The sequence below is a fragment of the Eriocheir sinensis genome, chromosome 9 (genome assembly GCF_024679095.1).
Source record: "Eriocheir sinensis breed Jianghai 21 chromosome 9, ASM2467909v1, whole genome shotgun sequence".
NCBI lineage: Eukaryota > Metazoa > Arthropoda > Malacostraca > Decapoda > Varunidae > Eriocheir > Eriocheir sinensis.
This window is the reverse complement of record NC_066517.1, coordinates 23,125,040-23,151,291: the sequence shown is the minus strand read 5'-3', so window position 1 is coordinate 23,151,291 and position 26,252 is coordinate 23,125,040. Positions and strand designations below refer to the sequence as shown.

Genomic DNA, 26,252 nt, shown 5'->3' with positions numbered 1-26,252 from the left:
TGCGTCATGTTGAAATTGATGTAAATAAAAACCTGGAAATTGCTGAAAAATGACTTAGGCGATTATTTTACGAGGGTGACGAATTATGTTAATCAAAGAACAAATTTTTCCAAGAGGATGCAGACGGCAGCACCTGGAGAGAGGTCCGACGAGTGCATCTCAGACACAAAGTCGCTGAGGGAAGAGTAGGAACTGCTGGTGCTCTCCCCGCCCTCAGAGTCACTGCCACTCTCGTCTTCAGGGAGGGAACAGGTGAGTTGTGAGAACAGTTCAACCACAGAATAAATAAAACATTTTGATTCACACACCTGCTGAAGAGTAAACAGGTAACCCAGGTAAACACTTATTCAGTTAGCGGGCTTTTTTATTTTATTTATTTATTTATTTTTTTTACTCTTTTTGTTGCCCTTGATCTGTGTCCTCTGATTAAACCACACAAAACATATTTCTGAGAAGAATATACGAAAAAACAGTGGAACCTTAAATCCTAAAATCTTCAACGTTACCTGTCCTGGTGTGAGTGCCAACAGGTGAAGGCCTACCTGTGGGGGGGTTGTCCACCTGGGTGCTGGCCCTCAGGGTGCTGCCCAGGGAGCTGCCGTCCTGCCACACCCTGAATCCGATGGGCTCCAGGGTGTGGGCGTACCACTTGCTCTTGTCGCCAATGAGGGTGGGATCAAAGACACCTGTGTTCACCCTCAGGAAGGCCATGTTGGAGGGCGTGATGGACCACTCGGCCAGGAACTCCACAGCCTGACAGAGACAACGTTCAGCATAACCCACAAAACATTCAAACAGGTCAAGCCATTGCATGCAGAGATTAGGAAGGAAAGCTTATGGAATTAACCCGGTAGTAGTGAAGGGCCAAATTTGTGGCTTTACCGTGTAGCAGCGACGGGCCAAATTTGTGGCTTTACCTTGTAGCAGCAACGGGCCAAATTTGTGGCTTTACCGTGTAGCAGCGACGGGCCAAATTTGTGGCTTTACCGTGTAGCAGCAACGGGCCAAATTTGTGGCTTTACCGTGTAGCAGCAACGGGCCAAATTTGTGGCTTTACCGTGTAGCAGCGACGGGCCAAATTTGTGGCTTTACCATGTAGTAGCAACGGGCCAAATTTGTGGCTTTACCATGTAGTGGCAACCGGCCAAATTTGTGGCTTTACCGTGTAGCAGCGACAGGCCAAATTTGTGCCATGATATAACCCCCCCAAAATAGATGGTACATAATCTGATCACAAATGCTTTGATATATATTATGAAATGGTTTGTGTGAGGGGTGATTTTTTCTCACTTTTCTCGCTTGGAGGGACCATTAAGAAACATGATCCCCGCTGCTACCGGGTTAAAGATGCATCAGAAAGCAGAGTACGCCTTGTGGACTTTCTCAGGAGGTTCTTAATGCTGCCAACATGAGAAGAGAAACAGAGGAGGATAATGGCTTCTCCACCCCTAACATGGCAGACTGAGCCTCACCTGCGTGCGAGCAAACAGACTGAGGAAGGGCGTGGCTCGGGGCCGTGACCGAAGGAAGGAGTTGATCTGGAAGGCCACCACTGGCCGGGGGTACAGCCGCAGGGTCCGGGTGTGCTCTGTGAAGTTGGCCAACACGTTCTGGGAGTTGAAGAAGCGCACCATGGCCACTCTGGTCGCTATGTCCACTGAGTCAACATCATTACCTGGAAACAGGAGGAGCTTTATTAGTTTCTGCTCCCACTCATGGAGGAAGACTGGCCCACTGATATTTTCATGTCCACCTTAATACAGATTGTTAGGATGAATAATAAGAGTTCCATCACCATGCAGGACTAACCATATATGAAGAGGTTGTAGTGTGAGCCGGGAGCGTGCTGTTGCATGGCCTTCTCTCGCTCCATGTCTTCTGCCGTGCGTGGCGGCGGCGGCTGGGGCGACATGCTGGCCAGCGCCTGGCCACCCGGGGGGGGGGGGAAAGAGAGCATGTTAGGGCGTGTCTCACAGCTCCGTGTGGCTCGGTGTTCTGTAATCTCATGTTCTCTGTTTTGCATTTTTGAAGTGAATGTTTGTTTTGCACAACTCAAACCAGGATTGGCATTGCACTGATAACAATGAGGTGCACAGCAACTTGTAGGAACATGTACAGGTTACGTACAGAGGGAATGTGGAAACATCAACTGCTCTCAGTCACATTCATAATAATAATAATAATAATAATAATAATAATAATAATAATAATAATAATAATAATAATAATCATACTGTTGGGTCATCCAATATGTGAGAGGATCTTGGTGGGTGTACTGTATGAGGCTTGAGAGGAGAGAACATGGATGGAGGAAGGTCAAGTTGGGGTCAAACAGTTTTAAAATTCATTGACCTTTACAGAACATCACAAGGTGTCAGAAATTTATTAATCTGAAAAGCTATTCCAGTAAGGCAGAGCCATCTTGTACCAGCTGATTCCCGTGAAATTTTTATTTGTCAATATGTCTCAGTAACTTTGGACAGCATCTTGAAGCTAATTACTCAGTCAAGTACAACACAGGCGGTGCAGCGAACTGCCTCGGCACAGCGGTGGTGGAGCGGCTCTCTGGGCCTTGGGGCTGTGGCGGGCAGCAGCCCTTGGCCAGGGACACGATGCCCACCCTGCCCCTCAGGAGGCAATGGCTTGTGTCCGGCCACCAGACACACACCTTCAGCCAGCCAGCCAGCCAGCCTGGCCTTGGACCTGAGCCCTGAGCCTCATGAGTGAGGGTATCAGCTGTGTACCGCAAAGGAAGATAATCAGTAACATTACCCTTTTTTCCAAGCTGCAGGCGACGCCTCCACCACTCAAAGGACAACTGTCCAGCTGCTCTGTGCCTGTCCACCAGCTGAGAGTCAGTGGATGAAGGATATGACACCACTAATGAATGACTATTACAGCTTGACATATTATATATATATATATATATATATATATATATATATATATATATATATATATATATATATATATATATATATATATATATATATATATATATATATATATATATATATATATATATATATATATATATATATATATATATATATATATATATATATATGTAAAGCATACCTATGGGAGAAGAAGCTGTCCAAAGTAATAGTACAATATTATGATGATTGTGGTCAGTTTGGTTTGTTGAATAACTGCTTTATAACTGTTAATTGTTCTTTTGAGAGAGTGAAGGGGCTCTAAACATCTGACTCAATTGGTTGAGAACTAATAAATGCAGCTTTGGTCTCTTCAAACACCATGAGTGGTCGCTGCACTAGTAGTGATCCCAATGCTATCATCGGCTTCTCTCTGGGACGCAAGAGTTGGGTGCGGGGAGGCTGGCCTGGGGAGAGCAGGCTTCCCGGCACACACACACTCGGGATGCAGCGCTTGGATGCTGCAGACTCAGCGGACAAAACCTTAATGTGGACTTGTAATCAGCTCATGCATTCATGCACCTTTCTCAGCACAGGATGATAAAAGCCATTACTCAACTCATATCAGTATGCAAGGAGGAAGAATGTGTACTCTCATAACAGAAACTGGTACCATACATATATTACTTGAGGGTGTAGCCCTTGTCAAGCCATGCCAGTCAGGTGACCAGTAAAGGAATCAGCTTTTCTGCAATGCCCTAAAGATAAACTCTAAGGTATCAGTGGTCTGCTATTTTCTATAGCACCAAAAAATGAAAAATGAAAATTTTATCAAAGAAACTACACTTGAAGTTATTCCCACATCACTCCTCTCAGAGCAGCAGAGTTGTGGCTCACTCACAGCAGCCCCCCCGGAGTGTGTTGTGGCACCACCTGAGGCGGCCTGGTGCTTCTACTCACTCTACTCCTCAACAACACTACACTGACTCCTCACCAGGAGGCAGCCCGGGCCACCCGGCGGGGAGCACACTACAATCGTCCTGGTGATCTATACTGTGTCAAGTGATATCTCTGCGGAGGAGGGAGCCCTAGGGCCAGGCCACACCTTAACACCGTGCACGCTGGAGCCTCACTACAGCCTCCAGCACCCACTCGCCTTCAGGCACAACACACACCAGATTGTGAAAGCATATGGAAAGTAAGCAAATATGTAAGAGAGCATGTCTTCAGAAAGGGTAAAAAATAAGTCACTGGATGTATAAGGCAGTGTCATTCTCATGTTTATAATTGCATCTTTCCAAATGCAACAGATGGCGGGTATTAAGGGAGGGCTTGAGCGTGAAAAGTAGCCTCTTGCTCTACTCAAAAACAACTGGTAAAATCTCAGTCACCGTAACTCTTGTACCAATTACATATTTACAGGTAAAAGCTAGATTAACAGTACTGTGTATCTAGTGAGCATTGAAAACAAATTTGTGCTCTCTCATAGTGCTAATGTTGACTGTTGAAGGCAAGAACTACTTCACACAGGCACCAAAACAGCAACAGGTTTCTAAAAAATTATATACAAATTGTTAACTACATGTCAATTACGCATGACAAACCTCATCCATAGATTTTATAGCCTGTTGATGGAGCCGCATGGAAACATTGGGAAGGAACAGGAGAAAGAAAATAACAGTAAATACAGTAAATGAAACGAATGTGGTGGAGGGAACGGAGAAGGGGGGAGGGAGTCTGGGCTAAACACTGCCACCTTCCCTGACAGCTCTCCTCTGCACAAAACACTAGGCCTTCTAACGGGACACTTAGGAGGTATACTTAATGATCTAGCTGCTATATGTGACTTCAAAAACACTGTGGCTTTCTTTAAACTGTAGTGCTCTCCTTTGGTACTCTTTATCTACATTTTTAAGACACCCATTTATGTCAAAAACTAGTTAGCGAGATTCCTGAAGCATTAAACTTAACTGCCAGACTATGATTCTCTTTATGAAAAATTGAAAAAAATGGACAATGGATCTTACAATAATAGCAGAAAATGGGAATGAAAATAGAGGAAGATATCCCAAAAAGAAGATAATATATGGAACAACATGCCACATCTCCACCTAAGGGGTCGGCTTCACAGCGAGGTGCAGAGGAAGTCAACAATACGTGGTCTTCGTCATCCAAGACACAGAGTGACGGCCAGCCAGCCACGCCAGGCGGCCGAAGGCTCCCCACGCCACACCCACACACACGCCAGACACCAGTACACTTCAGTGGGAGGATTTGGGAGTCTCATTTCAGAGGGCACTTCCTCCATCACGATCAGAAGGAATGTCTACTGAAATGAAAGCTTTCCCAAACCCGCTCGCTGCAAGATGTCGTGCCTGAGGTGTGTGGCAGCGTGCTGGTGCCTTTGTATTGTTGCATGCAGCACAACAACCGTCTAGTGGCACCTCAACTATCTGGCCACAGCTAAGAGAGGGCAGGTCTATACTCTTGCTTCTGTTGAGTTGTGACGAGGCACTGGGCTGCGGCACAGGCACAGGTTGATATCATGCACTCCAGTACTTTGTATGTACATACAGAGAAGGTTACAGTTGTCTCGGTGCTATCAGTGAGTTACGTGTTCTGGGGGCTCCAGGACGGAGGCCGTGAGTTAGGCGAGGCCTTCGTCGTCAGTATCATTTTTGTGTTTGTTTACAGCAAGGGATGCTAAAGAATTTCTAAATCTGCTCTAAAGCAAATCATGTTCACTTATTTATTTGTGAAAGATTAAGGAAGAAATATATCATCTATTAACTTGCTGTTATGGCATAACATTTTTATGTCAAAAGGACGCCTCAAACAGTGTGACAACTAGCCACTAGGAAATGTGCCTCCCAGCCACTACAGAAAATTTAAGCAGTAAAATGGATGCATTTTTTGAAAGTATTTAATTCATAAAAGGGTGAAGGCTAGCCATAGGCAAAAAAACAATATGGAAAATTTTTGCATCAGAGGTGAAAATGTTCCCGATGCTGGTACGTACTAATTTAAAAATTCTGAATTTTCAGTTATATGATTTAAGATACTGAGCTGGTACTAGCTGTATGTACTGTCAGTTTGGGGTTTTGTGTGTGTGTGTGTGTGTGTGTGTGTGTGTGTGTGTGTGTGTGTGTGTGTGTATATTTACCTAGTTGTGATATGCAGGCAGAGAGCTACACTTGTGGAGTCCTGTCTCCAAATCTTACTTTATCAAGCACAGCTTTAAATTCATGATAGCTTGGCTTGCTGTGTATGTGTGTGTGTGTGTGTGTGTGTGTGTGTGTGTGTGTGTGTTGAGGCACATGACATTTAGTGAGTCACGGTTCACTTGTCCATGTGTGGCTGTAAGTGTCTCCGTGGGCAGGAGCAGCACCTACATGGAGAGGAGACTGAGGCACACACAGACACACAGTTGTTTAGTTACACAGTGAGTGGAACACGGAGGTGGCGGAGGTTATGAAGTATACAAACTACTACACCACAGCACACACTGGAGGACAGACAGGAGTGAGTGAGTGAGTGAGCGGGGCAGACTCAAGTATAGATTCTTAAAAAAGGTGCAAATAGAAAACAGTCACAATAACCAGTAAACAAACAGAGTGAGATAAGAAACGCTATGGCTTATGGAGGGCGGATAAAGAAGGAATAAGAAACTGGTAGCTAAGTGCAAACAACCAGAACATCTCCGAAGAAAAGTAACACCAGAAAGACAGGAAAAAAGGAGTTGTCAGCAGACATTACTGAGGGCAAGGCTAGGGGAGTGAGTAACACGCAGTGAGGTGGTAGTAATACTCAAGTGTTTGCAGTGCACAAATAAGAAAGTGGAAAAGGGAGAGAGAAAAACAAGACATGGAAAAAGTAATCCTACCCCAGCTTCGATAGTTAGTTGATGAAATTTTGTGTACCAGTTACTTTCGTACAGGCCATGGATCTGAGGCGGGAGGGAGGCACAAGGGAGAGAAAGGAACATCCGTCACAGGCTGCGCACACACTCGCTGCCTCTGCCGCCACGCACACTTAACCTACAGTCTCAGCTCGGGTCAGGGCACACTAAGACTCCCGATATCTAACTCAGGTATGCATTGGAATTTCGACTAAACAGTACTTCAAAATTGTTATCAGGACTTTCATTTTTAAAGATCTATATAATCAGGGACATTGAAGAGTTCACTACCAGCAGCTATGGAGAACTTGCCACTTCAACATGATATGGTTAAACTTTCTTAATGCCTTTCAGCTAAATCCATCTCTTGACAACAGCTGAATAAATAGTTGTGCTTTATAGTATTCCAAGATAGCCTTTGGACATATTCTGAATAAAACTATCATATTTATACAATTGATTCAAAGAAATTTGTGTGTAATTTAAACGAACTTGAGATGTCTATTAATTTATCAGCTGTCAAATTATTTATCATCTCAGAGCTGTTGAGGCGTCTGTCATGACTGAGGTTACTGTCAAGGCTGCGGCCTGTTCTGCGGGTGCCTGAGTTCCCTGCGGCCAAGTGTGTGCAACGTGATGAGCTGCAGAAGGGAGAGCTTGAAGGTCAGATATAAGACGTTGAGGAAAGCAAAGCATGATATGAATACTCCTCCAGCAAGAAGATTATTGGTAACACGGGAGTTTATCTAGGAGGGTTGTGGGAGGTACAATAACAAGGGAGAGTTATTTAAGCAATGATGGGGAAGTACCAGTCCAAGTAAGCACAAGGTGTTGGCAGAGTGGAGCGGCAGGAACCAACAACACTTTGGGTTTCCACATCCTATATTTTCTCTTTACATGAATCATCAGCAAAAATATATTATGATTTATCTTTGACGATGTAGCTGATGATTTAAAAAGGTGCAAATTGAGCTGTGGGGGAGTGTTACCACTTATCATTCAGTTTATATTATTTTTATTTCATGACTTTGGAGAAAAATAGAACTGTAAGCAAGTTTTTGTGTGTGTGTCCATGAAATGCAGCGGCACATGACCTCAGCAGTGACTTAGTGAGAGCTGCGGCACCACAGCAACCACACACCTCTCTCATGGTGGCCAAGTCCTGCCCTGCCGTCATGAGTGTTAGTGCTGCACCTCACCTCTTACTCTACTATATTATTGTGTTTCAACCCCTTTGAGGAAAGTTCCTGTGAGGGGACCGGGCATCAGAGACAGACAGGTGGATGTAGAGAAACTTATAAATAAAGTGTTGATTATTCTCATATATGTTTGACAAACTTCCATTTAAACCTCACTGTGTCTTTAGAGAACAGTAATGTATCATGTGCTGATTTCTACTGACGGTTGCTTTCTTATGACTGCAAAATAATCTTGTTTGTTAGTGACAGCGAACACTATAGTGACGAGTGCCTGGAGAAAGTCTAGCTCTTGTATCATTCACATCGGAGGTCAAAGATCCTTCACTATGTACAGAGACAAAACAAAAACCCTGAACCCAGTGGTGAACAAGCACGTTTGTATCATTCAGTGCAGGAAAAGAATCTCTGTCAAGTACGATTAAAAAGAAAAACAGGTTACTGAAATTTAGAGAAAAAAAAGAGTGCAAATATGTGCCAATTAGAACAAGTGTTTAGTAAGTATAATGCATGATGCAGACCCATAGCAGCACCCTAGCCACTGTCTAAATGCCTATAATGCCTGCAAAACTCATCCAGACTATGACTTTTCCTCCCACCCGGGCAGCGCATCACCTCGCCTTGACGCACCATGACCAGGAGAGCACGCACACCCCAAGAAAACACCCACATGGCAGGGACACACTGGCAACACATCTCTCCATGTCAAGCAAGGGTCCCAGATGCCTGCAAAACTCATCCAGACTATGACTTTTCCTCCCACCCGGGCAGCGCATCACCTCGCCTTGACGCACCATGACCAGGAGAGCACGCACACCCCAAGAAAACACCCACATGGCAGGGACACACTGGCAACACATCTCTCCGTGTCAAGCAAGGGTCCCAGATGCCTCGTAATTCTAGCCAAATGCCTCCTAAAGGGTGATAGGTTCATAACTCATTCTCGTCATGTCAAGCAAGATTCCCATATGCCTTATAGTGCTAGATAAATACCTGAAACCCAATTTTTGCCGTTAACTTATTCTTCAGCCTCGGTCTAAACTATACATGCGCATGGGAGCATACCCTAAGCCTGGCCGATATCAGGAGAGAGGGCGGGAGTGTAACCAAAACATACAGAACAGGGGAGGCACAGGATCAACGAAACTAACTGTGGTAAAGCAAAGAGGCATGTTTAGTACGTTACATGGAGGGGCAGGGTACACAGAGGATGGGGCCCTCACATGGAGACAGTAAACTTAGGGAACAGTTAACTCTTCATTGGCGAGACTCTTTACATGGACCCAAACTGAAGGGACAAGAATGAACCTCCGAGACTTATCAGGAAACAACAGGTTATCATCATTCAAGGTGTGATCAAAGGAGGCTGATGGTGCTTGAGTTGATAAAAAAACATGTTAATCATTTGTATCAAGAGTCAGGACCTGGCAACTTAGTGACGGCAAGGGGGAAGGTTATCGTTGAGTGTTCCATGCAGGACAATTAGGTGGTTAGTTTGGGGCACCGAGTCGCTCAGATATTTATTTACAGCGGAGGCGTTGCTTACCTGCTTGAGATGGTTCTTGAGGATGGTGCACTCCGGCTCGGGCAGGGGCGGGATCTCGTCACAGGCAGGCGGCGCGGTGATCTTGTTGGCGTCCAGGTCCACCAGCCACACGTCATCCGGGAGTCTGCTGGAGGACACAACGTTGGACTTTGTGTAGGATACAGTGATTCTTTTCGGCCCTAGCATCTTATTATTATGTCTAAGGAATTAATTTGTGGAGGATACAGTGATTCGTTTTGGCCCTAGCATCTTAATATTATACCTAAGGAATTAATTTGTGGAGGATGCAGTGATTCGTTTTGGCCCTAGCATCTTATTATTATGTCTAAGGAATTAATTTGTGGAGGATACAGTGATCTTTTTAACCCTAACTCCTTACAATGTCTGAGGGAATAGATTGTGAAAGATACAGTGGTTTCTTTGACCCTAACACTTTACAATGTCTGAGGGAATAGAATGAGATGGAGAATACAGTGGTTTCTCAGACCCTAACACCTTACAATGTCTGAGGGAATAGATTGTGAAAGATACAGTGGTTTCTTTGACCCTAACACCTAACAATGTCTGAGGGAATAGATTGAGATGGAGAATACAGTGATTTCTCAGACCCTAACACCTTACAATGTCTGAGGGAATATATTGTGGAGAGTACAGTGGTTTCTTTGACCCTACACCTCCTTATTATGTCTGAGGGAATAGTTAACTGCAATAGTCTCATTTGCCGAGTCTATTATGGGGCCTAAAAAATCCTGAGGTAGTCTTGTGTGTAAAAATAAATCACTAATGAGAGAAGTTGGGAAAATGACACTGAAAACACATAAGCAGAAATCTTACAAACAAAATGAGACTAAACACTAGGATAGGGATTTATGCTAACGATTTTACCACTGATTTCGCGCTATCCTGCTGCCTTACTCAATCCTTATCATGGAGACAAAACAACACAGGACGATGAGTCGATTCCTGCATCCACACATGATCAAGGATATCTGCTAGTCTCTCCATACGCACAACAGCCTCACTCAAACTGTTTTTTGTAGCGGAGGAAGGATGCGGGGATGCCGATGATGTAGGGCGTTGGGGCGAGGAGGAGCTGCTCGGAGCAACTCATACAGGTCGGCAGCAGCGGGATGATGGGGAACATGTACTCCAGGGGGTAGATCATGGTGACGAAGGCAAGCACGGACATGGAGAGTGCGTTGTTATCCCGAGACTGTAGCACAAGCTGGGGGGAGAAGGAAAGCTTGTATATATGCCTCTCATTTTTCTATTTCTTTATATCTATCTTGTTCATCAGTCTAATTACCACAAGTACCTCAAGCCTCTCATTTTTCTTTCTTCCATACTAGATTATGCACAAAAAGAGGTGTTTATGGCAAGCTGGGGAGAGAAAGAAAGCCTGTATATACTCCTATCATTTTTCTATTTCTTTATATCTATCTTGTTCATCAGTCTAATTACCACAAGTACCACAAGCCTCTCATTTTTCTATTTCTTTATATCTATCTTGTTCATCAGTCTAATTACCACCAATACAACAAGCCTCTCATTTTTCTTTCTTCCATACTAGATTATGCACAAAAAGAGGTGTTTATGGCAAGCTGGGGAGAGAAAGAAAGCTTGTATATACTCCTATTATTTTTCTATTTCTTTATATCCATCTTATTCATCAGTCTAATTACCACCAGGGGGCTTCGTGGTGCAGTGGTTAGCACACTCGGCTCACAACCAAGAAGCCCGGGTTCAATTCTCGGGCGGAGTGGAAAAATTTGGGCGGCTTTTCCGATACCCTACGCCCCTGTCCACCCAGCAGTGAATGGGTACCAGGTATTAATCAGGGGTTGTGTCCCGTCTCCTGGGATCTGTTTCCTTCTCCGATAATTCCTTCCCCCTCCTGTCTCTCTCCGGCATATGACCACAGATGTTGCGCCGACTAAACGAAACTTTCCAACTTTCTAATTACCACCAGTACCACAACTCTCATTTTTCTTTCTTCTATACAAGATTATGCACAAAAAGTAATGTTTATAGCAAGCTGGGGAGAGGCAGAAAGCTTGCGTTCCTCTCATCACAATTCTTTCTATCTATCTATCTATCTTGTTCATCAATCTCGTTACCATCAATACCACAAATCTCTCTTTTATCTTCTTCCATACAAGACTATGCACAAAAAGTAATGTTTAGGGGCGCGAGGCTAAGTTATTGATTTGTGGTGGTGGTTACACTGTGGGGGGGGGTTGAGGAGAGGGGGGGGGGTGAGGAGGGAGGGGGGGGTTGAGGAGGGGGGGGGGCCTGTTGGGGTAGGTTAGGTTACACTGGAGAGGGGGATGGAGGAGGGGGGGCAGCGAAGTCTCCACCCCTGTTAGGTTAGGTTAGGTTAGGTTTAGGGTAAATTTCCCCAAAATCTAGAGAGCTTTCCCACCGCATAGCCTATAGTTTGTTGTGCATAAGGAAAAAGGAAAACAAGATAGGGAGTGCTGTCCTAAATTGCAGTGTTACCCCCGCCACCACCACTGAAACCATCTGTTGTGTTCCTGGCTGTCCCCCTGTTCCCAGCTACCCTCCAGCGATCTGCACATGCTCAGAAGCGAACGTAAAGAAAGACTCGTTGATAAATAGAGATGTTCCCAAGCATCCCCACATAGTTAAGCCGTTGACGCAGTAAATTGGTATGAATCGCTAACTAAAAACTTGACAAATGTGAAGCAAATGAGGTATCCTATGCACTCCGAATGCTATTTTTTCGGTGTATTAGAAGCAGTAGTTAGCTAGATTAACCAGGAGATGGGCATTGAGGCCACTTACAGCTACAGTATATGACCTAAACTTTACTACGGCATCTGCCCTAAACTTTAAACAGCATATACCCTAAACTTTAAACAGTATATGACCTAAACTTTACTATGGCATATGCCCTAAACTTTACTACAGCATATACCCTAAACTTTAAACAGCATATGCCCTAAACTTTAAACAGCATTTGCCCTAAACTTTACTACAGCATATACCCTAAACTTTACTACAGCATATACCCTAAACTTTACTACAGCATATACCCTAAACTTTACTACAGCATATGCCCTAAACTTTACTACAGCATATGCCCTAAACTTTACTACAGCATATACCCTAAACTTTAAACAGCATATGCCCTAAACTTTACTACAGCATATACCCTAAACTTTACTACAGCATATACCCTAAACTTTAAACAGTATATGACCTAAACTTTACTATGGCATATGCCCTAAACTTTACTACAGCATATACCCTAAACTTTACTACAGCATATACCCTAAACTTTAAACAGCATATGCCTTAAACTTTAAACAGCATATGCCCTAAACTTTACTACAGCATATGCCCTAAACTTTAAACAGCATATGCCCTAAACTTTACTACAGCATATGCCCTAAACTTTACTACAGCATATACCCTAAACTTTAAACAGCATATGCCCTAAACTTTACTACAGCATATACCCTAAACTTTAAACAGCATATACCCTAAACTTTAAACAGCATATGCCCTAAACTTTACTACAGCATATGCCCTAAACTTTACTACAGCATATGCCCTAATCTTTACTACAGCATATGCCCTAAACTTTACTACAGCATATACCCTAAACTTTAAACAGCATATACCCTAAACTTTAAACAGCATATGCCCTAAACTTTAAACAGCATATGCCCTAAACTTTACTACAGCATATACCCTAAACTTTAAACAGCATATACCCTAAACTTTAAACAGCATATGCCCTAAACTTTACTACAGCATATACCCTAAACTTTAAACAGCATATACCCTAAACTTTAAACACCATATGCCCTAAATTTTAAACAGCATATACCCTAAACTTTACTACAGCATATACCCTAAACTTTACTACAGCATATACCCTAAACTTTAAACAGCATATGCCCTAAACTTTAAACAGCATATACCCTAAACTTTAAACAGCATATACCCTAAACTTTAAACAGCATATACCCTAAACTTTACTACAGCATATGCCCTAAACTTTACTACAGCATATGCCCGAAACTCTACTGCCTCCTTAAACTTTAAACAGCATATGCCCTAAACTTTACTACAGCATATGCCCTAAACCCTACCACCTCCTCCTCCTCCTCCCCCTCAGCACCCCAGCACCCACCTTCTGCTCCAAGATGATGAGTTCGAGGACCTTGACGCAGGACTCCACGCCGAGCAGCTCCAAGGGCAGGTGCAGCGGGTAGTCGATGAAGGAGAAGCGGGTGTGGTCAGGGAGGGCAAAGGTCAGGGGCGCGTGGAGCTCCTTCGGCAGTAACTCCAGCTGGGGGGGCGAAGGAGTGGGAGGAGGAGGATTAAAAGGAGGTAGTGTGAAGGAAACATTGGAGGAAGGAAGGAGGAGGAGGAGGAGGAGGATTAAAAGGAGGTAGTGTGAAGGAAACATTGCAGGAAGGAAGGAGGAGGAGGAGGAGGATTAAAAGGAGGTAGAGTGAAGGAAACACTGGAGGAAGGGAGGAGGAGGAGGATTAATAGGAGGTAGTGTGAAGGAAACATTGCAGGAAGGAAGGAGGAGGAGGAGGAGGATTAAAAGGAGGTTGTGTGAAGGAAACATTGCAGGAAGGAGGAGGAGGAGGAGGAGGATTAAAAGGAGGTAGTGTGAAGGAAACATTGCAGGAAGGAGGAGGAGGAGGAGGAGGATTAAAAGGAGGTAGTGTGAAGGAAACATTGCAGGCAGGAAGGAGGAGGAGGAGGATTAAAAGGAGGAAGTGTGAAGGAAACGTTGCAGGAAGGAAGGAGGAGGAGGAGGATTAAAAGGAGGTAGTGTGAAGGAAACATTGCAGGAAGGAAGGAGGAGGAGGAGGATTAAAAGGAGGAAGTGTGAAGGAAATGTTGCAGGAGTGAAGGAAACGTAGGATTGGAGGAAGGAGTGAAGGAAACGTAGGATTGGAAGGAGTGAGGGAAAACTTGAAGGAAGGAAGAGTGAGGAAACATAGGATTGGAGAAAGGAGTGAAGGAAAAGTTGGAGGAAGGAAGGAGCGGCAGGATTGAAGGAAGGAGTGATAGAAACGTAGGATTGGAAGGAGTGAGGGAAAACTTGAAGGAAGGAAGAGTGAAGTAATTATAGGATTGGGGGAGTGAAGGAAACGTAGGATTGAAGGAAGGAGTGATAGAAACGTAGGATTGGAAGGAGTGAGGGAAAACTTGAAGGAAGGAAGAGTGAGGAAACATAGGATTGGAGAAAGGAGTGAAGGAAACATTGGATTGGAAGGAGTGAGGGAAAACTTGAAGGTAGGAAGCGTGAGGAACATGTAGGATTGAAGGAAGGAGTGAAGGAAACGTAGGATTGGAAGGAGTGAGGGAAAACTTGAAGGAAGGAAGCGTGAGGAACATGTAGGATTGAAGGAAGGAGTGAAGGAAACGTAGGATTGGAAGGAGTGAGGGAAAACTTGAAGGAAGGAAGAGTGAGGAACATGTAGGATTGAAGGAAGGAGTGAAGGAAACGTAGGATTGGAAGGAGTGAGGGAAAACTTGAAGGTAGGAAGAGTGAGGAAACATAGGATTGAAGGAAGGAGTGATAGAAACGTAGGATTGGAAGGAGTGAGGGAAAACTTGAAGGAAGGAAGAGTGAGGAAACATAGGATTGGAGAAAGGAGTGAATTAAGGAAACATTGGATTGGAGGAAGGAGAGAGCGAGATACGTGTGTTTTATTTTACGATATACTACTCTATTATTTGTTATTGTTTTTCATTCATTTTGGCCCCATTGGTGTGTGTGTGTGTGTGTGCGAGCGGGCAGTTAGTCGCCTAGTACTGTAAAACTCTACGTTATTTTGGTGCCACGTTTCAACTGCCATTACTGAGCATTACGTATACATAAATTCCCATTCCTATAGTTTTCTCTTTCCCAGTCACACATTTGTACAGCATCAACTTTTCTCTCTTCCTTCTTACTTCCAGCGTTGGCAGGTTCAGCGTTTTCTACTCTCAGGATAACTTAATATTTTATAAGAGTCCCCCACTCTCTCGTATTCCTTTAAGCTGAAATTCCTAACCAACGTATGCATATTCTAGTCCTGACATTATTTTCGTATAAGCTTAATCTTTATATAGGTGTACATTGATTGATGATTGATTGATAGTTTATTGTTGCGAGTAAAACAACAAAGGAGAAGGGAGAAGCATGCCATCCCAACCCCCAGGCAATACAGGTGTGATTATACAATTAAGGATACATAGGCGTATATAAATGCAAGAAAATTACTCTTATGTATGTATCTTATCTTGTCATTACCGTGTGTGGAATTCACCTTTTGGTCTGCTGTGTGTGTGTGTGTGTGTGTGTGTGTGTGCGTGTGTGTGTGTGTGCGCTCACCTCTACTCTGGTCTTCCCGGGGACGCAGACGGGGGCGGAGAGCAGCCTAAGGATCCACGTCTCAATCTCCCTCACGTCGTGCATCACAATACTGGGCACTCCGTCATGGGGCCGACCCGTCATCACGCTCCAGACCGTGTCCCTGTGGAGGCGAAGACGAGGAGGGGAAAAGATAAAAGTAGCTGTTACGGAGAACGATGTGTCGATAGAGGAACTGCATGAATGAAGGATGAATGTTGGAGCTACGAATACTAGACTAGAAATATGGGAAAAAATGATTGATTGATTGATTGATTGATAGTTTATTGTTGCAAGTAAACAACAAAGGAGAAGGGAGGAAAGTGTATATATTGTAAAAGGAAGAATATGAGGTGGCGAGAGAGAGAGAGAGAGAGAGAGAGAGAGAGAGAGAGAGAGAGAGAGAGAGAGAGAGAGAGAGAGAGAGAGAGAGAGAGAGAGAGAGAGAGAGAGAGAGAACTACAGATATAAAGGATGATTTTTAGCCGAAATGAGGAGGCAAATAACCATAAGAGAGAGAGAGAGAGAGAGAGAGAGAGAGAGAGAGAGAGAGAGAGAGAGAGAGAGAGAGAGAGAGAGAGAGAGAGAGAGAGATGGTGATTGTCATGTGCCAAAAAGATTATGAAAACGTAGAGGGAAAGCTTCAGAAGAAAAAAAAAAACATGAAAGGATAGAAGCGTGCCAACTGAAATAATAAAAAATAGACTACCAGATAATAAAACCAACAAAAACTAATAAAATGAAACCCACGGCCATACATACATACATACATACACACATACATAGATGGATAGATAGATAGTTTGATAAAAGAAAATAATAGATAGATTGATTAAGGAAAAAGATAGACAGATTGATAAAGGAAAAAGATAGATAGTTTGATAAAGGAAAAAGATATATAGATTAATAAAGGAAAAAGATAGATAGATTAATAAAGGAAAATGATAGATAGATTATTAAGGGAAAATGATAGATAGATTATTAAGGGAAAAAGATAGATTGATAAAAGAAAAAAATAGATAGATTAATAAAGGAAAAAGATAGATAAATTAATAAAGGAAAAAGATAGATAGCTTGATAAAGGAAAAAAATACATAAATACATACATACATATATAGATAGATAGATAGATAAAGATAGATTAAGGAAAATGCAGGAATTGTTAGGCTATTACGATACCCAGGAACAGTTACAAAGACGAGGGACAAAATGAGAGTTAGACAACCCTCGAAAACAAAGGAAGAACGTCATTTCGAGACACAGAAATAGCAACGAGAGAGAAAAGAAAGAGGAAGAAAGAGAAAGAGAGAGAAACAGACCATTGACGATTACATAAGCCAGCCAACACCCCCCCCCCCCTTCCCCGAACACACACAGTCAGACAAACAGACAAACAGACAGACAGACAAACAAACATCTCGAAAGCCCAGACACACATCGCACCACGTCCCGATCAATACATAACAGCACAAAGAGAAATGAGCACCCCGTTGGAAAGGCAGACACACACACACACACACACACACACACACACACACACACACACTCGTTGCCTCGCTCACCTAAAAATATCTTCTGAACAAACTCGGAATCGTAAAACCACACGCGAAGACGAAAAATGAAAAGACTGCACGCGTAAACTTTGATAACTACGGAGTATTCTTACAACGCAAAGCAGAAATAGAGCGAAAATAAGTTAAAGATAGCCAGCCTGTCTTTTGTTTCTGGGTAAAAACAAAAGAGGAACAGGGAAAAACGAAGAAAATACTAATAAACGTTGATATCTTTACTTCCTTCCACCACTAACACCTAAAACTACATAGGGTTAAGCCATGGAAAATAGAGAGTTAGTAGCTATTAAAGAAAAAGGGAAAAAGAAGAGGGTCCAGAAAATGTCAATACCTGTCCGATCCCTAATGAGGAAAGCAATCAACCTGTCATTCCTTCGTAACTAACACATAAGGTATGCCAAAGATAATAAAGATAATAAAGAAAGGGTTAGTATTACAGAAGGAGGAGGGAATACCTGTAAGATACCTAAATAAACAAGCAATCTTACCTTTCGTTCTACCATGGAAAATATAAAATGAAAAGGCTAATATTACAGAAAAGAGGGAAAGAGGAGGTCGAAGAGATAGCAATACCTGTGCAATCCCTAATTAAGAAAGCAATACCTGTCATTCTACGTAACTAACACATGGAAGAAAAATAAATAAAGAAAATAACGAAGGAAAAGATTAATATTACAGAAAAAAGGGGAAAAATGAGGAGCCCGAGAGAATACCAATACCTGTACGATCCCTAATCAAGAACGCAACACCTGTCCTTCCTCTCCGCTCACCTGTTGTTCTGCCTCGACGCACCAACTCTCCTCGGCGACGCGTTCTCGTTGCACGCGTCGATCATCCGCCGCAGGAGGAAAAGACATTCTCGGAAGGAGGTGAAGAAGGGGTGGTGGGAGAGGATGCAGAGAGAGGTGAGGGAGTGGTTACGGACGCGCTGTTGAGGGAGAAAAGAAGAAATGTATTACGTTCGATGAGGAAAAAAATGTCTGAGGTTCGATATCCTCAGTTTCTTCTTCTGTCTGTCTTCTGTCTTTGTCTGGTTGTGTTCTTGTTTGGTTAATTCTGGTTTTCTTTTTCTGCTTCTGTTTGTGTGTTCGTTTGTTCGTGTCTATGTACTTAATCTGTTCGTTCTTGTTTGATTAATTCTGGTTTTCTGTTTAAGTTTGCCCGTCCATCCATTTCTATACCCTTCCATCTTTTCAATCCTCCATTCCTTCACCTATCCATCCTTTCAACCATCTATTTCATCCCTTATCCACCCACTCCGGTTCCATACATTCCCCCAAACCATCCTTTCACCCAGCCACCCAGCCTGTCACCCTTCCATCCTCTCACCCCTCCATTCCCTCACCCTTCCATCCTTTCAGCCATTCATTCCTTCACCCTTCCATCCTCTCACCCCTCCATTCCTTCACCCTTCCATCCTCTCACCCCTCCATTCCTTCACCCTTCCATCCTATCAACCATCCACTCCTTATTTATAACGCTTCTCCCCCATCAACATCACCAGGAAACAGGGATAACAAACCATTCCAACAATAAACTACAAATAAATCTCGTTATTGTGCCCCAGGAAACAGTTCTGGGGATGGAAATCGTGAAATATGAGGAACGGAGTACGATAGACTTCCAACGTTGCCCGTCACCCACCTGTCTTTTCCTGGCGGCGCGCGGGGAAGGGGAATGAGAGCCGCCGGTATCCGAGTCGTTGCCGGGGGGGTTGACGCCGAGGTGGGACGCCGGCGAGGTGGATTCAGAGTCACGGCGAGACGGCGGGCAGTCCCTCTCGCTGTCACTCGGCGCCAAGGTGGACCGCTGATCGCTGCCGGACACCAAGTGGCTAATTGAGACTTTAAGCCTGTCAGGAGCCACCCAAAGACTACGTGTAGCCTAGTGTAGAAGGGACACGCTGGGACACTGAGCACTAGCAACGATAAAGTCTAGTTAGGAATGAAAAATAACACGGAAACTATTGAAGAAGGGAAAGAATTAGACACTTACGACTATATAGCAACGATAAAGTCGAGTTAGGAAGAGGGAAAACATGAATACTATTAAAGAAGGGAAGCGTTTTAACATCGTAAGGACTGGCAACGATAAAGTCTAGTCAGGGAGAAAAATAACACAGAAACTATTGAAGAAGGGAAAGAATTAGACACTTACGACTATATAGCAAAGATAAGTCTAGTTAGGAAGAGGGAAAACATGAATACTATTAAAGAAGGGAAGCATTTTAACATCGTAAGGACTGGCAACGATAAAGTCTAGCCAGGAATGAAAAATAACACGGAAACTATTGAAGAAGGGAAAGAATTAGACACTTACGACTATATAGCAACGATAAAGTCGAGTTAGGAAGAGGGAAAACACGAATACTATTAAAGAAGGGAAGCATTTTAACATCGTAAGGACTGGCAACGATAAAGTCTAGCCAGGAATGAAAAATAACACGGAAACTATTGTAGAAGGGACACGGTTGAACACAAAGGACAATATAGCAACGATACATTCTATAATAGCTAGGAAGGAACGTAAAACTAAAACTATTGTAAAAAGGAAACGGCTGGACACGAAACTGGTTAGGATGAAACGTGAAAACTAAAGCTATTGTAGAAAGGAAACGTTTGAACACTAAGCCACGATAGCCTAGTCAGGAAGAAAGAAAAATACACCGTAGACTATTGCAGAAGGGAAACGTTTAAAATTATGGACACAGGGATGCAAGGAAAGGCCAGATAACGCAGATTAGTGCAGCGATAACCTGAGGCGGCGAAATCATGGCTCGTAACATAAGGAACCATCACGAGTTCACGACCCATCCACGTCAGGCATTATAAGGGGATTCAAGTCTCATTAGAAGCGATCCATGTCTGTGTTATCTAGCCATTCACACTCCTCTTCTTCCTCCTCCTCCTCCTCCTTCTCCTCGTCTTCGTCCTCTTTGTCGGGTTAAGTAGGACGTTATGTAACCTGTATTTGGTGTTTAGGTAAGGTTAGGTATTATAGGGAATTAGACTCTCATTACAAGCTCTCCATGTCTATATTATCTAGACATTTATACTCTTCTTCTTCTTCCTCCTCCTCCTTCTCTTCCTTCTCCTCCTTCTCCTCCTCCTCCTTCTCTTCCTCCTCCTTCTGCTTCTGTTATTTTTCCTTCTATTTCTTCTGCTTTTTTTTTTATCTTCATCATCTTCTCCTTCTTCTCTTTCTCCTCCTCTTCCTCCTCCTCATTCTTGGGTTCAGTAAAACGTTATGTAACCTGTATTAATATTTAGGTAAGGAAAGGGTTCACGCGGACTTAAACAAACAAACTTCTTTAACTTTTCGAGGCTTACACGCCCACATCTGTAAGGCTTTGGTGGAGGCTGTATTAGTATTTCCATGGGTAGTTTTATAAGCCTAGTAATGGTTTGACAAGGCTTCTGCGGTACCGTGAATGGGAAAACCTAGTCAGACCTTCACTAGGCGTCTGAGAAAAGAAACTTAAGGTGTCGGGACCCAGAAGACGAACAAACAGAGGAATGATCGTAACAGCACAGTCGTAAACATCTGATAGGACGAACGCTAACAAGGAGGGTAACAGATATACAACAGTCGTAAACATCTGACAGGACAAATTAGTATTATCGTTATTATTGTTACAGAAGGGAAGGAAAAGGTTAGGTCCCATATTGAGGGAAAACACGGATTCTTGAGGCTTTTGAATACGTGGGTTGAAAATTATTGTTATTATGATCATTATTGTTACAGAAGGAATGGAAAAGGTTAGGTCCCATATTGAGGGAAAACACGGATTCTTGAGGCTTTTGAATACGTGGGTTAAAAATTATTGTTATTATGATCATTATTGTTACCGAAGGAATGGAAAAGGTTAGGTCCCATATTGAGGGAAAACACGGATTCTTGAGGCTTTTGAATACGTGGGTTGAAAATTATTGTTATTATGATCATTATTGTTAAAGAAAGGAAGGAAAAGGTTAGGTTCCATATTGAGGGAAAACACGGATTCTTGAGGCTTTTGAATACGTGGGTAAAACTAAGACATTCAAAGCGATGCCAATTCTCTCTCTCTCTCTCTCTCTCTCTCTCTCTCTCTCTCTCTCTCTCTCTCTCTCTCTCTCTCTTGTGTTTAAAGATGGAACCAGACAACGGCCAACTTAGGGCATTTAGACGTAATAGCCTCTCTTCCTCCTCCTCCTCCTCCTCCTCCTCTTCCTCCTCCTCCTCCTCCTCCTCCATAAAAGACTCAGCAGGAGGAAGAGTCGGAGAGCTGGTTTTCTTTTTATTCTTTTCTTTCCCTTATTTTCTCTTCTGCTTTGGACCGAGAATATGACCTTGAGATTTCTTTTTCTTGGAAGCCGTCCAAGAGAGAGAGAGAGAGAGAGAGAGAGAGAGAGAGAGAGAGAGAGAGAGAGAGAGAGAGAGAGAGAGAGAGAGAGAGAGAGAGAGAGATTTTCAATAATAGGCTAATCTTGACAAAATTGAGTTAGTCTGGACGCGAATTTTGATGTCCCGTGATATTGAAAACTTATTGAATATTTACAATTTTTTTTTTTAACACCAGAACGTGAATACCATATGTGAGAAGCGAAAAGAAGACAATGAAAAGGAGAAGAAAATGAAGAAAAGAAGAAAATGAAAAAAGGGAAAAAGATAGAAGAAAGAAAAGAAAAAAAGAAGAAAAGAAATCCTCCTCTTGATATGGAAAGTGAACAGCGAAAAGAAGAAGAAAATGAAGAAAAAAAGAAAATGAAGGAGGGAAAAAGATGAAAGAAAAAGAAAAGAGAAAAGAAAAGAAATCCTCCTCCTCCTTCTTTCCTTCGCTATTTTTCGCTTTATTTTCGCTATTTTTTAAGGCTATTTACAAGTTGTTATCACCTGAACGATCTCTTTGGTCCAACTGAGAAAGGCCAAACACAGCAATTACACCCTTAAACACCTCACAGTTCCTCCTCCTCCTCCTCCTCCTCCTCCTCCTTCTCCTTCTCCTCCTCCTCCTTTTCCTCTTTAACACCTGGAAGACCTCAATGACCTCACCTGGGGAAGCCAAATACAACACTTTCAACGTTAACCCTCCTCCTCCTCCTTCCTCCTCCTCTTCCTCTTCCTCCTCCTTCTTCCTCCTCCTCCTCTTTCTTCTTCTCCTCCTCCTCCTCCTCCTTTTCCTCTTTAACACCTGGAAGACCTCAATGACCTCACCTGGGGAAGCCAAAGACAACACTTTCAACGTTAACCTTCCTCCTCCTCCTTCCTCCTCCTCTTCCTCTTCCTCCTCCTTCTTCCTCCTCCTCCTTATCCTTTCCCAGAAGCAGCAGCCTCATTTCACTAACAAGCCTAAGAAGAGTCCTTTCACGCCCACTTACGACAAAATATATATTAAAAGAAAAGTTGAGAGAGGAAAAGCGCAACTATTTATGTCTATATCGCTTCTCTTTTATTTATCATCCTATTCCTTCTTATCCTTAACAGTTTTCCTTTACTATCCTAAAAATCCTACGACAGAAAACTTGAAAAACGAAAAGCGCAACTATTTCTGCCTATATCGCTTGTCTTTTATTTATCTTCCTATTCCTTCTTATCCTTAATAGTTTTCCTTCACTATCCTAAGAATCCTACGACTTCTTATAACGCTTAGAAGTCCTTTGAAATCCCCCAGAAAAGGTTCCTATCCTATGTTAGCCTCCTCTTTCTGCTTTCAATCCTTAACTGTTTTCCTTCACTATCCTAACAATCCTACGACTTCTTATAACGCTCAGAGGTCCTTTGAAGTCCCCCTCCAATCCTATGTTAGCCTCCTCCTTCTGCTTTCAATCCTTAACTGTTTTCCTTCACTATCCTTAACAATCCTACGACTTCTTATAACGCTCAGAGGTCCTTTGAAGTCCCCCTCCAATCCTATGTTAGCTTCCTCCTTCTGCTTTCATTCCGTAACTGTTTTCCTTCACTATCCTTAACAATCCTACGACTTCTTATAACGCTCAGAGGTCCTTTGAAGTCCCCCTCCAATCCTATGTTAGCCTCCTCCTCCTCCTGCTTTCAATCCTTAACAGTTTTCCTTCACTATCCTAACAATCCTACGATCGAAATCTACAATCCTACGAGTCCTTGGCATCTTAAAGACCTAGAGAATGATGAGGATTTCAAACTATATTACCACATTTTCTAATTCTTATCCTCTTTCTCGTCCTTCATATCCTTTCTTCTTCCTGTTCTAACAATCCTACGAGTCCTTAACACCTGAAAGTCCTAGAGAGAGCAGAAGATAAGGATTTCTAACTATATTACCACATTTTCTAATTCTTATCCTCTTTTATCTCTGTCTCATCCTTCATATCCTTTCTTCTTCCTGTTCTAACAATCCTACGAGTCCTTAACACCTGAAAGTCCTAGAGAAAGCAGAAGATAAGGATTTCTAACTATATTACCACAGTTTCTAATTCTTATCCTCTTTTATCTCTGTCTCGTCCTTCATATCCTTTCTTCTTCCTGTTCTAACAATCCTACGAGTCCTTAACACCTGGAAGTCCTAGAGAGAGCAGAAGATAAGGATTTCTAACTATATGGCCACATTTTCTAATTCTTGTTCTCTTTTATCTCTTCCTCGTTCTTTGTATTCTATCTGCTTCCTCTTCTAACAATCCTACGATCCTTCAACACCTGGAAGTCCTGTTTGACCCACTGATAGAGGCAAAGAACAGGAATTTGAACCTATTAAACAAAATCTTAATTATTTTCTTCGTTTTTCTATTCCTCGTCCTCCTAATCCTTTCTTCTTCCTCTTTTAACAATCCTACGCTTCCTTTTTCCACCTACTCATTCTCCTTCACCATCCTAACGATCCTACGACTCCCTCAACACCTAACCGATCTTTCTGACCATCTAGAAAAGACAAAAAACAAGAATACAAATTACTATGACATATTTCCTATTTCTTATCCTCTTTTCTTTCTTCCTTGTCCTTCTAATAATTCTCCTTCACTCTCCCAACATCCTACGAGTCCTTCAATGCCTGGAAATCCTGTTTGACCCACTGGAGAAAGCAAAGAACAAGAATACAAATTACTATGACATATTTCCTATTTCTTATCCTCTTTTCTTTGTTTCTTGTCCTTCACTATCCCAACATCCTACGAGTCCTTCAACGCCTGGAAATCCTGTTTGACCCACTGGAGAAAGCAAAGGACAAGAATACAAATTACTATAACATATTTCCTATTTCTTATCCTCTTTTCTTTCTTCCTTGTCCTTCTAATAATTCTCCTTCACTATACCAACATCCTACGAGTCCTTCAACGCCTGGAAATCCTGTTTGACCCACTGGAGAAAGCAAAGAACAAGAATACAAATTACTATGACATATTTCCTATTTCTTATCCTCTTTTCTTTCTTCCTTGTCCTTCTAATAATTCTCCTTCACTCTCCCAACATCCTACGAGTCCTTCAACGCCTGGCCGTCCTTTCTGACCCACCTGGAGAAGGCCGAGTCGGAGCTTTTGTCGAGGCTCGTCCGCCACGACTCCCGCTTGAAGGAGGAGCCTCGATCTCGACCCCGAACCGCCGCCAGCCCGCCCGTCGTCCCTCGCTCCACGGCGCGGTAGAAGTTGACGCATATCCCGAACCGAGTCTTGCCTGGTGGGAGAAGAAAAGAGGGTTGTAGAGAGGAAGTTTAACCCCTTGACTGCGGGTTCCCTACAAACAGACATCACCTAGCTACAGGAATGGAACAAAAAGTGGCTGCTACAATAATATAATTCAATGAAGAAAAATGTAAAGTCCTGCACCTAGGGAGGGGAAATCCAGCATACCAATACCACATGGGAAACACTCCACTATCCACCACAGAGGCAGAGAAAGACCTGGGAGAGTATGTTACCAGGCTACCAGTGAAGGGATATCCAGCACACCAATACCACATGGGAAACACTCCACTATCCACCACAGAGGCAGAGAAAGACCTGAGAGTGTATGTTACCAGGCTACCAGTGAAGGGATATCCAGCACACCAGTACCACATGGGAAACACTCCACTATCCACCACAGAGGCAGAGAAAGACCTGAGAGTGTATGTTACCAGGCTACCAGTGAAGGCGAAATCCGTGCCAATCACAGCGGACAGGTTAAAGGTTCAAGGGGTGTGGAGAGGGCGTAGAAATTAAAGGACAGTTCTCTTGAGGTTATGACAAAATAATATATCGTAGTAGAGGTTGCAGTAGAGATATGGATGTAGTTTCAGAAAGGTAGAAAAACGAAAGGATATCTCAACAACGCAGTAGAAGTTAAAACAAGTAGGCTACCATATATAAAAAAGTTTTCCCTACAGAAGATATTGAAAAAAGCATATTTATATAGACATAGATAAGAATTTCAGAAAGCTTAGAAAGAGTTAGAAGATATAGAAAACGAAAGAATAGCTCCCCAGTTGTATATGTTAGATAAATAGGGATAGATAGATAGATATAGAGATAGAAAGATAGATATGGACTTCCTATGATATTGAAGAGCTATAAAAGGATTCATAATTGACATAAAACGAAATAAAAGCGTAGAAATCATAATACAGGTAGAACATAAGTTAATATTCAGCGTTAGAGAGAAATGAAAAAAACAGAGATGGGGGATGGAAATCAAAGAGGATTCAATGCAGAGTTTCAAGGGTATTGGAAACCTTTATCATGAGATTCAGATGAGGGAAAACATGGAATTATAGCTTAGAACAGATGCATATATGGAGAGCTTGTGTGTGTGTGGGGGGGGGGGGGGGATGGGGGGATATGCGCCGTTGT

General features: G+C 42.8%; 1 protein-coding gene across 32 annotated transcripts in view; it reads right to left on the bottom strand.

Moving 5' to 3' along the window:
• Positions 1-26,252, bottom strand: part of LOC126996183 (MAP kinase-activating death domain protein-like) — a 116,815-nt gene that overhangs the window by 45,667 nt on the left and 44,896 nt on the right. For 19 of the 32 annotated variants that reach the window (XR_007751054.1, XM_050856457.1, XM_050856455.1 and 16 more), the window contains 13 exons: positions 24,939-25,098; positions 19,120-19,309; positions 18,246-18,403; positions 15,887-16,028; positions 13,679-13,837; positions 10,539-10,741; positions 9,517-9,643; positions 6,760-6,822; positions 4,481-4,501; positions 1,810-1,924; positions 1,473-1,675; positions 543-753; positions 134-235 (listed from right to left, as the gene is read on the bottom strand). Coding sequence is in view for 31 of the 32 variants with exons in the window: in XM_050856457.1 (XP_050712414.1) it covers positions 134-235; positions 543-753; positions 1,473-1,675; positions 1,810-1,924; positions 4,481-4,501; positions 6,760-6,822; positions 9,517-9,643; positions 10,539-10,741; positions 13,679-13,837; positions 15,887-16,028; positions 18,246-18,403; positions 19,120-19,309; positions 24,939-25,098 (1,854 nt within the window). In the remaining variant the exon portion in view is untranslated. Of the gene's footprint in view, positions 1-133; positions 236-542; positions 754-1,472; positions 1,676-1,809; positions 1,925-4,480; positions 4,502-6,759; positions 6,823-9,516; positions 9,716-9,778; positions 9,963-10,538; positions 10,742-13,678; positions 13,838-15,886; positions 16,029-18,245; positions 18,404-19,119; positions 19,310-24,938; positions 25,099-26,252 lie in introns of those variants that run through there. The other 13 variants (XM_050856460.1, XM_050856462.1, XM_050856461.1 and 10 more) reach the window with 13 other exon arrangements.